Source organism: Zeus faber (assembly GCF_960531495.2).
Source record: "Zeus faber genome assembly, chromosome: 19".
In the NCBI taxonomy this organism is placed as follows: Eukaryota; Metazoa; Chordata; class Actinopteri; order Zeiformes; family Zeidae; genus Zeus; species Zeus faber.
The window spans coordinates 14,513,953-14,530,873 of record NC_137206.1 but is presented as its reverse complement, the minus strand read 5'-3'; the positions used below and the strand labels follow the sequence as shown (position 1 = coordinate 14,530,873).

At 44.0% G+C, this 16,921-nt stretch overlaps 2 protein-coding genes across 2 annotated transcripts in view; both read right to left on the bottom strand.

Annotated features, from left to right (window-relative positions):
* Window positions 1–2,711: 2,711 nt before the first annotated feature.
* On the bottom strand, window positions 2,712–8,332 carry LOC307244675 (retinol dehydrogenase 12). Its single transcript, XM_080019940.1, has 7 exons — window positions 8,202–8,332; window positions 7,423–7,538; window positions 6,713–6,868; window positions 6,031–6,135; window positions 5,713–5,922; window positions 3,196–3,388; window positions 2,712–2,926 (listed from the first exon to the last, which is right to left on the bottom strand). The coding sequence occupies exons 1-7, from the start codon at window positions 8,213–8,215 to the stop codon at window positions 2,824–2,826; spliced, it is 897 nt and encodes a 298-aa protein (XP_079876066.1). The 5' UTR covers window positions 8,216–8,332; the 3' UTR covers window positions 2,712–2,823.
* Window positions 8,333–12,002: 3,670 nt separating this feature from the next.
* Window positions 12,003–16,921, bottom strand: part of tnfrsf11a (tumor necrosis factor receptor superfamily, member 11a, NFKB activator) — a gene marked incomplete at both ends in the record, with an annotated part of 10,710 nt that continues 5,791 nt past the window's right edge. Inside the window, 4 exons of the mRNA XM_080020381.1 lie at window positions 12,003–12,295; window positions 15,714–16,044; window positions 16,207–16,680; window positions 16,917–16,921. The exon at window positions 16,917–16,921 is cut by the window's right edge and continues 45 nt beyond it. Coding sequence (XP_079876507.1) covers window positions 12,003–12,295; window positions 15,714–16,044; window positions 16,207–16,680; window positions 16,917–16,921 — 1,103 coding nt within the window. The remainder of the gene's footprint in view (window positions 12,296–15,713; window positions 16,045–16,206; window positions 16,681–16,916) is intronic.

The window sequence follows — 16,921 nt, the reverse complement described above, 5'->3', positions numbered from 1 at the left end:
CTTAGGGTGGCTTTTATTTTAGTTCTGTTGTACATGTTCTTTTTGCCGGGTGTCGCTTTCATTTCATTCAATTATTTGTTGGTTCTGCTTTTATAATTACATTTTTGGGAGTGGTCGTTTGTTTATTTTATTTATTTATTTATTAGGGTTGCTTTTATTTTGATTTAGTTGTATATATATATATATATATATATGTGTATATTTATTATTATTATAATTTTTTTTTTTTTGCAGGTGTTGCTTTCATTTCATTCATTTATTTATTGGTACATATATTGGTCATCTTTTGGGTGTTTGTTTGTTATTTATTTATTTAGTTATTATTTCAAGGTTTTTATTTTATTTTTATTATGTTACTTTTATTTTGGGGGTGTTGCTTTTATGTATTTTGGAATTATTTTATTAATTCCTTCTTTTTTGGGGGGTGGTGTGGCTGTTGTTTTTTTATGGAGGTTACACATTCATTTATTCATTTATTTATTTATGTATTAGGGTTGCTTTTATTTTTATTTTATTGTATATATATATATTTTTGGCAGGTGATGATTTCATTTCATTCATTTATTTATTGGTACTTATTTTATATTGGTCATTTTGGGGAGTGTTTGTTTGTTTATTTGTTTATATATTTATTTATTTGGTTATTGTTTTAAGGTTTTTATTTTATTTTTATTATGTTACTTTTATTTTGGGGGTGTTGCTTTTATATATTTATTAATTATTTTATTAGTTCCTTCTTTTTTGGGGGGTGGTGTTGCTGTTATTTTTTTATGGAGGTTATACATTCATTTATTCATTTATTTATTTATGTATTAGGGTTGCTTTTATTTTTATTATATTGTATATATATTTTTTTTGGCAGGTGTTGCTTTCATTTCATTCATTTTTTTTATTGGTACTTATTTTATATTGGTCATTTTGGGGAGTGTTTGTTTATTTGTTTATATATTTATTTATATGGTTATTGTTTAAAGGTTTTTATTTTATTTTTATTATCTTTTATTTTGGGGGTGTTGCTTTTATATATTTATTAATTATTGTATTAATTTCTTCATTTTTGGGGGGTGGTGTTGCTGTTATTTTTTTTATGTAGGTTATACATTCATTTATTTATTGATCTATTTATTAATTTATTTGTTTATTTACTTGTGTATTTATTTATTGGGGGGTTGTTAACCTTTTTTTTCGGGAGGGGGCGCTTTTTCTACACTGTGTCTGCCTGGAAACAGTAAATAAATACTTCATGGAGCCTTAAGGCTAATTATCGTTGTTGTTGTTGTTGTTGTTGTTGTTGTTTTGTTACCGCAAAAATAAAATGTATATTCTTAGTTGGAGCAACAATTTGTATGGCGCACAGAAAACTCTCTCAAAGCAACAGCTTCAAAATCATTTTGATGGTACACTGACTTGACGAATGGCACCTCTTCCATCCCAACCGCCCAGTGGTGCACCCGCACCTCGCAGCCGGCGCTCGCTGGCCCTCGCTTTCATTGCGCCACAGGACTTGTTTCACCCTCTGACTCGCGTGTGCGAGCCAATCTGACGGGCCGAGCACATCTGGTACCTACACCGGTACGAGGGGGTCAGCGATCCCCGCGCCCCCTGGCCTCTCTCCAATCGGCTCCGGGGAAGCCGTGGGCTGAGAGGCTGGGAGCGCTGTCACCTAGGTGTGCATTTTATCTACTGTACGTAACATAGACTGTTGAAACGCGACGGATAAGGTTCAAATTTGTCGGTGTAATATAAATTACACCGGACCACTTTTTACGACAGCGGGGTAAAAGCGCGATGGCACTCAGGAACTGTAGGGGCACCAAGTCCCAAATCCCAAATACCACAAAGCTACATAGTGCTGCTTTAATGTTTGACGCAGAAATTGCTGCAGGAGTCAGGACATACCCAACGTATCTTTTTCATATCCGAAATGAAAACGACACCGGGGTTTGGAAGTGACGCGCTGTCATTTATTGAGCTCAAAAAAGTCATTGATGACAGTTATGACGTGGTGTTCACTGACAAAACAAGAGCGTATGTTGTCCTCTACTTCGCTGATTGGCCTCCGGCGACATGCGGAGCCTTCCACAACCTGTTCACATCCAAACGTGACTCCTGGACTCGCATTTAAATGACCCATGACCTATTTCCACAACTCAAATTCCACAGTGATGATAAATAGGCCTCGATACAGTATAGTAGGGGGTTTACGGATACAATGGACGCAGGCGATGTTTGGGAATTTTTTATGATTATCTCTTTGTCTATTTTCTACTTCCCCATGATGTGAATTCGACTTTAATCGAACTGTCACCAAGAACCGCTACTGTGTGAGTGATGAAATGTTCGTCTCTCCTTTTGAAAATTGGTTCACGGTCGTAGGCTCTGAATCCAACACTTAAGGAGCCCTCTGGGCCCGTGGCTTGGATCGGTGAACCTCCCGCGTGCCGAGTTACAGAGTCGCAAACAGGACAAACAAACGTTTGCCGGACCGACTCCGGAAATCGCGATTCATTTCAAAAGATTTGTTCGCCGCGGACGGATCGTTTGCGAGTCGTCTAGCATCACCATCAGCAAAAGCAGAAAATAAGGACAAACGTCACAATTGCCCAACGACCCCTTCATCATGACCTTTACAAGCCTGAGATACACTTTTAAATGTTTGATACATTATATGATCATGCATACACACCATGTATCTGAATATATGCTGTAGATATACTGTAGCTGTGTGTGTGTGTGTGTGTGTGTGTGTGTGTGTGTGCGTGCGCGTGCGTGTGCGTGTGCGTGTGCCTGCGTGCGTGTCTGTCGGTCTGTTTGTTTGTGTGATCATCTCCAGCGGATGCCCAGCAGGTGGCAGCTCACGGCCCAGAGTTTGAGTGCCGTTCCGTCGTCCCGGCCGGCCCTGGAGCACGCCGCGCTCTTGCAGTCCCTGCAGGCGGGACAGGGAACGGTCAAAGGAAGGGAATCGAACGTGCACGGGCACAACTCAAAACACGGTTGCAGCTCAGTTATCAGCTCTGTTATCCGTCTTTACGGCGGCGGGGGGGGGGGGGGACTTATTTCCAAGAACATTCTTTCCTTTTTTTTATTATTACCATAACAACAGTCCTTTTATATAAAAAAAATATGATTAGATGAAGCAGAACACACACACACACACACACACACACACACACACACACACACACACACACACACCTGTAGTATCCCCCGGTGACCATCTGGTCCTCGGGGGTCACCACGCAGTAGGCCGTGGTGTAGGCCCCCTCCGCCGGGCTCTTCACCAGCAGGCTGAACCTCTTGAACATCACCTGCAGGGGGCGCCGCATGTGCCTCATCACGTCCGAGTTCACCACGCCCGGGTCCACGGCGTAGACCGTCACGCCCTCGGCTGTGGGCGCCAGTTAGTGTTAGCGATGATCCAGCAACGTTATCTGTATTGTTTTTCATCTTTTTTTCCCTAATCGTAAAGGAATGGAAACATTTGCACATAGGCTGCAAAAAAAAATAAAGGAAAAGAGAACGGAATAGACTACGTTGTTTCGATTTTTATTTGAAACAATAATTGGAAATACAATTTTGAAAATTGTTAGGGATGTTGTGGGATGTTAGGGATAATGTGCAGCCAGACAGTCGTTATCGCCCTAATATCGCAATAATTGATCAGGTCTGAAGGGAGTAATTTTGAGGTAATGACTGGATGGCTGCACTTTACACCGCGTTCCAAATTATTATGCAAATTGGACATTTTTTGTTGTTTCAATTAAACTCATGGATGGTATTGTGTCTCAGGGCTCTTTGGACTGAAATCAATCTCAGACACCTGTGATAATTGGTTTGCCAGGTGAGCCCAATTAAACGAAAACTACTTAAGAAGGACGTTCCACATAATTAAGCAGCCACAGGTTTCAAGCAATATGGAAAGAAAAAGGATCTCTCTGCTGCCGAAAAGCCTCAAATAGTGCAATGCCTTGAACAAGATATGAAAACATTAGATGTTTCACAAAAACTTAATGGTGATCATCGTACTGTACGATGTGCATAGCACAGACGGGTTCGTGCAGATAAAGGCACGGAGGAAGGTTTCTGCCCGACAAATTCATGGGATTAAGAGAGCAGCTGCTAAAATGCCGTTACAAAGCAGCAAACAGGTATTTGAAGCTGCTGGTGCCTCTGGAGTCCCACGAACCTCAAGGTGTAGGATCCTCCACAGGCTTGCAGTTGTACATAAACCTACTATTGGGCCCCCCCCTAACCAATGCTCACAAGCAGAAACGGTTGCAGTGGGCCCACAAATACATGAAGACTCATTTTCAAACAGTCTTGTTTACTGATGAGTGACGTGCAGCCCTGGATGGTGCAGATGGATGGAGTAGTGGATGGTTGGTGGATGGCCACCAGGTGCCAACAAGGCTGCGACGTCAGCAATCATAGGGAGAGAGCTGCTAGGCCCCTTTAGGGTCCCTGAAGGTGTGAAAATGACCTCGGCAAAGGATATAGAGTTTCTAACTGACCACTTTCTTCCATGGTACAAAAAGAAGAACCGTGCCTTCCGTAGCAAAATCGTCTTCATGCAAGACAATGCACCATCTCATGCTGCAAAGAATACCTCTGTGTCCTTGGCTGCTATGGGCATAAAAGGAGAGAAACTCATGGTGTGGCCCCCATCCTCCCCTGACCTCAACCCCATTGAGAACCTTTGGAGCATCCTCAAGCAAAAGATCTATGAGGGTGGGAGGCAGTTTGCATCAAAACAGCAGCTCTGGGAGTCTATTCTGACATCCTGCAATGAAATTCAAGCAGAAACTCTCCAAAAACTCACAAGTTCAATGGATGCAAGAATTTTGACAGTGATATCAAAGAAGGGTCCTATGTTAACATGTCACTTGGCCTGTTAAGATGTTTTTGATTGAAATAGCTTTTGATTTCAGTAAGGATGACCTAATGCTGCAAATTCAACAAATGACCATTTTCAGTTCTTTGTAACTTATAAAATGTTTTGAAACTCTGTTGTGCATAATAATTTGGAACAGTGCATTTAGAGTTTTTTATTTTTGAAAAAAATACTGTTATCACTGGGAGGTTTGTTCAATAACATTTAAATTATACCGTAAAGGTTGATGACTTGAAACTTATACTGACTGTCATTTGCACCGACTATTTAGGAAAATCTGAGAAAAATATAATTTGCATAATTATTTGGACCGCGGTGCATTCCCGCAGTCTCACTCTCAGTATGTTCCTGTCTCACTCCACGGCTCAAGACAGACGGCGATCGTAATGAATCAAAAGTCATACGTTTGCGCGAGCGGACGCCAACAAGCGAAGTCAAAGGAGGACGCACACACACTGACGTGCAGACGCAGCTAAAGCTCGAGGGCCGCGCTGCAACCAGCAGACCCCCCGAAAAATGAAAGACACGCCTGTTTGGGGGAAGGCCTCGTCGTTTCCCTCCGTCCGCCTCATCCAAGCTTCGTCTCTGGCCCCGGGAGCGGTTGAGGTTGAGGCATGAGACCCTCACGACACACGGATCCATTTTCCACGCCGCCGACACGGCGAGAGCAAGGGACGGGAAGCAGAAGATCAGGGCCCGAGACGTTTAGACGGCAGAGACGCTGTTTTGTGTGTGTGTGTGTGTGTGTGTGTGTGCGTGTGTGTGTGTGTGTGTGTGTGTGTGCGCGCGCGCCCTCTTTCCCCACCGCCGCGCCCTCGTACCCTCGGTCCTCTTGGCCAGCTCCCTGGTGAACAGCACGTTGGCCAGCTTGCTCTGGACGTAGGCCTTGACGGGGTGGTAGCCCTTCTCGCTGCTCAGGCCGTCGAAGTTGATCCGGCCCATGGTGTGCGTCGCCGACGCCACGTTGATGACCCGGGACGGGGCCGAGTGCTTCAGCAGGTCCAGGAGCAGGAAGGTCAGGAAGAAGTGGCCTGCGGGAGAGGCGGGCGGAGCCGGTTAGACGGTGGAAAGAGGAGGGGGGGAAAAAAAAGGAATCGTATTTTCAGGGAGTGGACGGAGGACGGAGGATGACGTCTTACCCAGGTGATTGACTCCAAACTGCATCTCATAGCCATCTACGGTGGTGGAGTAAGGGCAAATGGCCACCCCCGCATTGTTGATAAGGTAATGAAGGGCCTTTTCGGCTGAAAAATCAAATTAAATGGTATTACTACACGGCCCCATGGAATACTCGATTGTGATTGGCGACAGCGTCAATAAAGAAGTCAGTTATTATTTCTGAATCTGCTGATCTGTTAATAACGACCGTTGTGATCCCCGTCTACATGCTAATGCTCACACCAGCTAGCGGTGACATCATGGGACCCTAAACTGAAACCACAGCGCAATGGGGATGGGTCCAATATCACATTAACAACAGTAAATAGGGGAGCCATGTGCAGGATGACGCTTTTCCTGTGAGGAGAATAGTTGACGTTGTTGCAGCGGCGGCAACATTCCATCTTAATGGATTCCTTTATCTAAAAAAGCAGCCTTGTAATAAGGGAGAGGGATGACGTGCAGCCAGCCGGTCATTATCGCAGAACAACCCCTGAAGAGGTGATCCCTAGCTATAACTATATCATTATCTTCAGATTTGTCATTATTTTCACTGACAGTATTATTACAATTTTGTGTTTGTGTGTGTGTGTGTGTGTGTGTGTCCATGCGTGTGTGTGTGTGTGTGTGTGTGTGTGTGTGTGTGTGTGTGTGTCACCCAGCTGTTATAAATGTTCTCGGCAAACTCGCAGATTGAGTTGGTGTCCGCCAGGTCCAGTTTCCCGACGACCACCTTGGCTGCGCCCACCTCCTTCATGATGTCACTCGTGGCTTGCTTGCCTTTGGCCACGTCCCGGCATGCGAGGATCACCCGCGCCCCTGGAGGGATTGATCGTTTTCTTTATACTTGCCTGTGTGTGTGTGTGTGTGTGTGTGTGTGTGTGTGTGGCTGTGTGTGTGTGTGTGTGTGTGTGTGTGTGAGCGTGTTTTCATTTTTTATGGCAATTGTCTCCTTGGCAGAAGAAGCTCTGGCTATGGACCCCTCCGAAAAAAATCTAAAGACAGGATTTAATAAAAAGTTCTTCTTCTGCCTATAGTAAACCCCAACATGGTTCCCAATTTTAGAGTACACAAATATTACATTTAACGTATACCTTGCTGACGGCAACTACATTTATATATATATATATATATATATATATATATATATATATTTATAAACAAAATATATAATGGGGGAATATATTAACTATTTTTTCAAGAATACATTTAAAAAATGTAAAAATATAATAAATATTTTCAGATTAAAAACGAAAACACAAACAAACATAAATTGGCTGTGGACCCCATGCAGTTCTTTCATGGATGCCATTTGAAACCCCCCAGGTCAATGACTTGACATTCTTTGAACGGTGAGCGTTTTTCATGCTTGCCTCTCCTGGCCAGGTCCAGGGCCGTCTCTTTGCCGATGCCGGTGTTGGCTCCTGTGACAATGGCCGTCTTCCCATCCAGACGCACGTCCGACGACCAACTGGTGAAGATCAGCGACCTGGAGAGGAGCCAGATAGAGAGGAATGACGCTATAGGCCAATGTGGTGCCAGCACTGCATTAATAATTCAAAAGAAAGAAAGAAATATATATATATATATAGAGTGTATGTGTGAGTGTGCTGCTCTTGTCGAGGAGGCTGCACATGATGATACATTTCAAATGATATTATTGCACTTTGGATAATAATTAAAAAAAACTCTGAAATGGAAGTTCATAAAAACTCTAACGTATATATTTTTTGCCAGTGGGGTTGGATGTTTTTTTAATAAGAAGCATGAAAACCCTGGAAATGACCACGTCCAGTGGTCATTTCCAGTCCACGAAAGGTTTTTTTTCTTAAAATGCAGATAGATTTGGACACGTAGAGGCCAAGATAAAGTGAGATAAGACACTGCATTTTTTTTTTTAAGATTCCTGGTCTTTTCCGATTGCACTTTTTTTCCAGTGTCCATTGTCCATTGTTTTTTGGGTTTTTTTTTGTCCAGCCTATTTTGGTTTGCATTACTGACTAAAACAAGCTGAAAACAGGTTTGATACCCCCCGACTGTCCTTAAACTGCAAACCCTGTCTATCTAGCGGTTAAATCGAGTTGACAAGACTACTAAAATACATTTGAAATCACACACTTTGGTTTCCGGTGCAGATCAGTTTGTTTCTTACCTGACCGCCTGCATTTCTGTGGCTTGCCGGATAAATGGAGGAATATTTCTAAAAAGCACTCCTCTTTCAGGGTGCCGTTTCCCGGCTCACACCAAAATATAAAGTTGAGCCGGAGAAATGGGCAAAAAAAAAAAATGAAAGAGAGAGAGGGAGCACAAGAGCGAGAGTGAGAGAGATTTACAGTGGAATAGCCCTTTATGCTTAATGCAGGACTCTGAGACGAGTCCCTCAAATAAAAAAAAGGACTCATTGATCGGAGTCTGACAAATCGATTTAGGGATCAGAACCACTAATGGGTCACATGTTGTTTTTCTGAGCTACTGAAATGACTTCTAGTATTTCTCAAAAGTGGCTGAAGAATCCCTTCATTCAGTGTGAAAAACGTTCAATAAGACCTCATATGGAGTTAGAAATGTGCCACGTGTCACCGTGAAGTCATGATTTCTTTCTTCAGGGGGGTCTGTGGAAAAGGCATTCCGAAAGGCATATTTTGAAAGTGAGAATTTTTTACCCCCGAATGATGTGTTTTGCAGCCAGGTTTTTGTGCAATATGTGAAATACTGTGGTTGAAAATGGGTCCCACTTTGTAAAAAAAAAATAATAATAATAAATAAATAAATAAATAAATAAATAGATGGATAAATAAATAAATAATAATAATAATAATAATAAAAATAATAATAATAATATTCTAAAAGTATGTTTATGCTAAAATATTTCACAGAAAAATATCCTCTATACCCAGAAAGCAATGTTTTTCATGGGGATTTTCCTCAAAAAGAAAAAACGTTCAAATATTAAATAAACATAAGGAAAAATGTAATCTACTAAAGCTTTGGGTGTACAGCTTTTCTTTTGTTTTTAAGGTTATTCTAATCAATTTATATGCTGCCATTTTTATGATGTGACTAAATACAATCTAGAAAATATGACAGGAAGTACCATATCACCGTGGAGAAACGAGGCCCATGAAGGACCATCAAGTCCTGCACCAGAGTTGGTTTTTCAACGGCAGGAAGCTTCAAAAGATCTGATAACTCAATTCAGTATATGACGGTGCAAAAAGCGGGGGGGGGGGGGGATGGGAGACAGCTTGTGACATTGGAAACCCGGTTCCACGGTTGAGGTGTCTCGAGGATTTGACGCGGAGATTCTGGTGTTTTCCGCAGGAGGATGTGGGTAATCACCTGGCCCGAGCTGTGGGTGTCAGGTTAAAGATATTGTGGATACAAACCTGAGCCCCCCCACCCCCTTCCCATTTGTTGTAGGAAAGTCGATGCCAAAGCGATCCTTATGAACTTCCTGCCATCATCCATCCATCCCTCCATCCGTGCATCCACCCACGAGCTTTCCCTGGCCATGGAGATACCTTGAATAGTGCGATAGTACAGCAATATGGGATTTTTTTTTTTTACAAAATAATCTTACGCATTACCGCTTGTTGAAATGAATGTTCTTGATTTCCATCAATTATTAACTTCTATCTATAGATGTCAAAATGTGGAAAAGGACACCTTGACAATAGTCCGAGTGGGGTCCAAGATTCACTGGAATTGAGGGTTAGAATTTCAAACGTGTCTTTACCGTCCAGGTGTCTTACATCCATTGGCCACCAGAGGGAGCCCTCTAACGCCAGTAAACCGGGAGCTCTTTACCTGCTGAACGGTTAGTCCCTGCTGGCTGTGTGGGCCTCATGTAAATCATGTGGAGCCCAGTCACAACTTCCTGTTTTCAAGAACAACAGCTTTAAAAAAAAAAAAAAAAAAAAAAAAAAAAAGTCAAATAAATGAAGCCCATTCACCCTCCCCGACCAAATCCAGGTCTAAACATATCACTTGCTGGCTCCTCTCATGTGGTCACTACGTGACGCTCCACGCAGCTGCCGGCCATCTTGGGGCCCGATGAAAGGCTCCCTGTCTGTCCGTCAACGTCGGGATGGCGGACAGAGGCTGAAGGCCGCCCCGCATGTGTAATTTGCGTTGGTTTACGCTGATTATAGCCTCACAGAAAGAGATGAATCCGCGTTCACGTCATTGTAATTTCACCATCCAAAAATAGGAGCGCTGACATTGAGAAGCCGCTAAATACAGGAGGAGGGGGAAAAAGGCAGTCGTCCCAAAGCGAAATTGGAAAAGCATGTTTAATTTTCATACAAATATCTCTTGTTGTTTTTGATTTCACTCAATATGTTGGTCATTACATGTGGTGGAATCCTTTCTTAATGTGCGTGCTTGGTCCGCTATTATTGGCGCCACTTAACCACATGTAAAACACAAGGCGACGGAACATACGAGACGGATTAAACTTTGGTTCGAAGATCATGTCGCGCTTTTGCTTTATAAAATATACTGTACACAGACGTCACATGTGCATCGTTTGACATAAATCAACACACACAATTTACTTTGAAAAATATAAAGAATCATTTTGATTTTCTTCATTCAGTCTTAAACACAAAAATGAAAAGAAAAAGGACAAATATAGCTTAACAAATGCATAGCATTTTCTCTTAAAAAAAAAAAAAAAAGAAAACAAACTGCCCTTGTGTGGCAATAAGAACAGACTTTTTTTTTTTTTTTTTTTAAGGTAAAGGAACAATAGATCGTACCAAAACTGGACGTGTCTCAATACCATGAAAGGGCTATTTTAACAAGTCCCCACCAACCAAAATAGGAAGAAAAAACAATCGGTGTAAATTTAATAATTAATCCCCTGGATTAAAGTCCCCTGGATTTAATCATTTATTATTTGAAAATAAAAATGAAAAAATGCGAAAAAAAAAAAAGGTTTTTTTTCAAGATGGCAAAAGAACATTAAAATTGTACATAAAAAGTGGGACTTTCATTGAAAATGTGGACTCTGTTTCACCTTCTGTTGATACTTAATGTGATACTTCTCATAACAGTTTAAGAAATCACAATATTATGATGTCTCACCGTTTCTCATAACAGCTTTCAACATTTACACAAGTTCCCCCCGAAACGTTTTCCATCCGTCCCACTTTACCAGCATTCAAGACACTTGTCATTACTGGGATCATGTTTTTAAAATTCTCGCGTCAACAATTACTTTTTATACGGATAACCATTGATGCAAAATTCCGGATGGAAAAGCCATTATATTCATATTATACAACCACCACCCGTCCTGAGCCGAAAAAAACCCATCCCGACGCCTCGCGTTCGGTGCCTGGACGTCATTTCCACAAGACCATCAACAGATTCCAGCACTTCAGTCACAACCCACATCCAGTTTCCAACAAAGAAAATCCCCGTCGTTGTCTGGAATTAGGGGGGATTCCAATCAAAATACAAAAACAAAAAAAAAAAAAAAAATGACTTCCAATTTACATGGGAAGAAGGAGAAAGGCACTTCGAGATTAATGGGACGAGTTTCTGGAACTGATGTTTTTGTTCGGGGACCAAGAAACTTTCGGTAGTTTTTTCCGACAGTTTCCAAAAGGTTAAAATGACTTCTGCTTCTCCTGCAAAATAACAACTGGCTGTTTAAAGGTTTTTCTACCGGGAGCTATAAGCAGATTTCCTTTAGACCCCCCCCCCCCCCCCCTTTCACAATGACAAGGATAAAAGTTCAACGCTGATGTTTTATATCTAAATAAATAGTGATATGTGTCGGGAGCCGATTACTGTCCTGGAAAGAGGTCCGGCCCTTGTTCCACGGCCCTCTGGGGTAAAATAAAAACGACAACAACAAAAAAAACAAAAAAATCAAAGGTCATTCGGCGACCGCTTCCCCCCCCCCTTCCCCAGAAATGTCTCCCTCAAGCCACCGGCCCGTCCGTCACTTGGCCCTCGGCCGCTGGTGGTCCATGGCTTCCTGGACCGGCAGGGTGGAGGCGTCCGGGGAGGAGGGGCTCGGGCCGGCCGAACCCCCCGGCGCGGCCGGGCCGCTCGGGAAGGGGGGCTGGGCCGCGTCGTGGGCCTGCTCCTGCACGGGGCTCCCGAAGTCGTCCTCCGGACCCTCTTCGTTGCCTAGCGACGTCTGGCTGACGTACACCACGATGACATCGCCGCTGAAGTTCATCACCTGACCGCTGGAGATGAAGGTGGTGTTGTGGTTCCCTGTCACCTGACCTGAGGGATAGATAGACAGACAGACAGACAGACAGACAGACAGATAGACAGATAGACAGATAGATAAATAGATAGATAGATATTAATATCACACACAAATTCACGAATATTCACACACAAAAAGGGTCACATTACATTCTCAAGTGAAAAAATAAATTTTTTAGTACATAAAGTGCGTTGAATGTAAATTTATACCCATTCATACATTTGAAAGTTACTTTAAATGTGGCGTTTATTCATTTGCGTGTACTAATTTATTTGTATTTATTTATTCATTTATGTCATAAACATACACTGTAAGTACACTGTGGAATGTAAGTGCACTTTTGGCAATATACAATAAACCTCAAAATTAAAAAAATATAAATACACAAGACAAGAAATACAATAAGAAATACAAAATATAAAATATAATATATATACACAATATAGATATAATACTACACATTATATAATAAAAATAATAAAAGTGTAAAAAATGATTTCAAAAAATCTAACTGAGGCTGTTCTCCAGTACACTTGTTAAAAGTGTGTTATTTCTGTTGTCAGAAGTAGCCAAAAATTCATGAAAAATATATTTAGAACACATATTAAGCACAACTTGTGAATGCATAACAACTATGCTAAATACACTAAGTATACGTTCAGCTTTCAACACACCTGAGTTGCTACAGCATGATCGTCCCAATCAGAAATAAATAAACATCTCTCATCATGACGACGGGTACTATACTTAACGCCTAATTGTGCAGCGTTCGCGACGAAAGTCCACACAGTCACATTATCTCACTTCGCTTTGGTTTCCGAGCGATCAGCATGCTGTCAGGGGTGTGAGAAATATGGTGGAAATGAGCCATTTCGATAAAGTGGGCCAGTAAATGACTCACGTGGGCTAGCGAATGACACCTCAACACCACACTCAAATCACACTTTAATCACCCGTCCTGTTTTCGGAGACGTTTAATCCATCCCAAATGATCTTCCGCGTAAATAGAACACCTCACACCCAGACTGCTAATAGAACGAGGGCTTTACGCCTGCGTTGTTATACACGAGCCTTTTCACAACAGTATGAATACACTCGCACTCCAATCCAGATGAGGAAATGTAGAAAGCCGTTTCCACCCGTGGGCCGCTGGGCTTCTGGTTCCCATTTTAATCCAACCTAAGGAGCAAAGCGTTGCCGTGACTCACGGCTCATGCTTCATTTATTCACACCGGCACCGGCTTATACAGTGTAGACAAATGCGGATTACACGGACAGTTGGAACTTGTACAATTTATCAAGGGAGAAAATAAAATATGTTACACAGATTGACACGTGGACACAAAGATGGAGACGTATGAAGACACATATTACACTCACAGCAGATACAGCCACAAAAATCATCACACACGCACGCGCACACGCACGCGCTCGCGCACACACACACACACACACACACACACACACACACACACACACACACACACACACACACACACACACACACACACACACACACACACACACACACACACACACACACACACACACGTCTGTGTTCTCCATCTGAGAACTCTTTCCCGGAACACCATGTGTATGTCATCTCACCGCAACTTCCAAAACAAAGCTCGGCGCAGTCTGCTGCTGGATTCCATCGCTTCTCCCCGTTCTCGTTCTCACTGCCCAGACGCTTTTCTCAACACCGGGCTGTTGGAATAGCCGCTTGCCTTTTTTTTTTTGTTTGCTTTTTTGGTTGTTGTTTTGGGCTAAAATCTAAGATCTCCAAATCAAAGAAATGATAGATTTATTCCCACCACATGGGTTGAGGGGTCGGGTTAAGGTTAGGGTTGCTCTGCTTGTTCGCTTTTATTCTGATTTGACACCTTTCCAACATGTCAATCACTTTGTAAAGGTAATTATTGAGCTTAGTCAATGGTAAGAGTTGACGTTTTTAGGAATAGATGCAACATAAGAGATGTTCGCACACAACTGGAGCTCAACTATAAATTCAGGGCAAGCCCTGTGAGATGATGAGAGACTTTATTCCACGAGATTCCATCTCCCGGCGGTTTCCTGTTGTTCTGGTCATAGTTAAAATTGACCTTCTACTTTACTGGCCAAGGAAAGCGCTTTTGAGAGTCTCCTGCCTGGTGTTTTTTTAATGAGCAGGTGAAACCTCTCACCTCAAACTGACCTTAAAGCCGCATAAACGGGAAGTCCTCTTAACATCTTCCATCGCGGCATGATGGGAAATGTTTATTTACGGTGGAGCCAGGGTGTAATTAACATCGGCGCTCATCAGTGACTCTAGCTAAAAAAGTGTTGGAGTGTGTGGTGTTTGTTTGTATGTATATGCATGTGTGTGTGTGTGTGTGTGTGTGTGTGTGTGTGCGTGTGTGTGTGAGTGTGTGTGTGTGTGTGTGTGTATGTATGTGTGTGCATGCGTGTCTGTGCGTGTGTGTTTTTTGTGTCTGTGTGTGTTTGTGTGTGTGCATGCATTTGTGTGTGTGTGTGTTTGTGTGTGTGTGCGTGTGAATGCGTGTCTGTGCGTGTGTGTGTGTGCCTGTGTGTGCGTGTCTGTGCGTGTGTGTGTGTGCGTCTGTGTGTCTGTGTGTATGTGTGTATGTGTGTGTGTGTGTGTGTGTGTGTGTGTGTGTGTGTGTGTGTGTGTGTGTGTGTGTTGAAACATCTTGTTTTAATAAGAGCTGTGGTCATTCACCAAACCCTTTGGAACTCTGGGTAAACAGGAGCAAAGTTAATAGCACAGCTCGCACTTACACACACACACACACACACACACACACACACACACACACACACACACACACACACACACACACACACACACACACACACACACACACACACACACACACACACCCACACACACACTTACACACACACAGGCATACAAACACACAGATCCACGCACACACTCTAGTATTGATGGGCGGTTATCGTGGTTCCAATCCCCGGCTCATCACACGGTGTCCTATTCCTGCTCTACATGCCGACCCTCAGGATCCGAACTCGCAAGGACCGACACCATTTCAATAAAAACATGTTTCTGGTTTGCCCGTCGGAGCGGTTATTCAGGCGCTGAAACCCAAGCTCCACTATATAGTTTTGCCCAGGAAATCCATCTAATAATAACACCTCATTCCTCGCTAACTGCCGTTCAGGTCGCTCGACTTAATCACTGATCATGACCGCACGGAGTATGAGGTAAAATATGCAAAGTATGTCAGGCTTTTCCACGGAATCGTTGTTATTTCTGGGATGAACGGGAAGTCACTTAAAGTGTATGAGACTCAAAGTCTCCATCAATACCAATATTGATACATTATGGGCTGCAAACCGTAAACTAACGTTGTTATTTGAGGAAAGCCGCTTTGGAGAAGCTTTGTGGAACACAACACAAGGCTGACGTACCTGAGGTAGGAGCTGCTTCGACCAGCTGGCTCTGGAGGCTCTCCGGGGGACACTCCAGTTCCAGATCCCCAGAGGGGAGCTTATTTCCCCCATTGGACCTCCAGGAAAGCCCCTGGCCCCAACACTCGGCGCTGGAGGCCTCGGGGGCCTTCTCCAGGTAGAGGTCTTCGACGGACACGGAGGATACCGAGGGGTCGAATGAGGTGAGGGTGGAGGTGGAGGTCACAGTGGGCGCAGTCCCAGAGTCCATGCTGGTCAGTCTGTGAAACTCCCGCCCCTTGACCCTTGACCCCTCGGATGGGTGAGGCCTGAGCTCGGGCCTGGTCTGTCCCTGGGACAAGGGGAGGCAGAGCTCCCGAGGCGGGCCGGAAGGGGTGACGACAACGGAGGGATGGGGAAGAGGAGAAGGAGAGAGAGAGAAGAATGATCCAGCACCCGTCTTTTCGGTCCTCTCGCCTTCCCCTTTCCCCTCCTCTTTCCGTCGCCTGTCTCCATCTCTCTCTCCATCCAGCCCGCCACAGAGGCAGGCCCCCGGCGTCCCGCTGCAGACCGCCTGGCTGCAGTCCTCGTTCTCGCCCACCTCCAGTGGCTCGCGGACCGGCACGATGCAGACGCAGGAGCCCGCCCGCAGGGGGGGCACGCCGCCGACCTCGTCCCCGTCCTCGTCCTCGTCCTCCTCCTGCTCCCCTTCGTTTTCCAAAACCTCCTCAGGCTCCCCGGATCCCTCGCTCCCCTCCTCCGTCCCCGCCTTCTCCCTCCCACTCCCCGCCGGCGCTCCCTCTTCTCCCCTGGTTCCCTCGGTGAGGGGCAGCCAGACCTTCACCTCGGGCACGGGTGTCTGGAAAAGGGCCGTGTGGGGGACTGGGCAGATGAGCTTGGTGGCCTCACACAGGGTGCAGTTGGGGTCCCCAGGACCTCCCGTTGACCCGCCTCCCCCTCCGCAGTGGCACAGAGGGGGCAAGGTCTCCTTGAAGTATAGGAAGGAAAGACAAATAAGCACTCACAAACACCAATGTCTGTAGAGCACCAATCCTACGATACAAACGTTAACAGACATTCAAACCTTTTCTCACTTAACATGTGTTTAGAACTGTAATACTCCTATATCAACAGCCCTGGAGATGTATACAAGTCATTGAGTTCATCATTTATTTATTTTTTAATCTGCAATGCTGCTGATTCGCAGATTGCGTGTCACTTTACCTGCT

Coding starts and splice junctions, on each gene's coding strand:
- LOC307244675 (XM_080019940.1), bottom strand. Junction 6,136..6,712: donor TGCCGAGAACATTTATAACA/GCTGGGTGACAC, acceptor TTGATTTTTCAG/CCGAAAAGGCCCTTCATTAC. Junction 5,923..6,030: donor GTTTGGAGTCAATCACCTGG/GTAAGACGTCAT, acceptor CCTCTCCCGCAG/GCCACTTCTTCCTGACCTTC.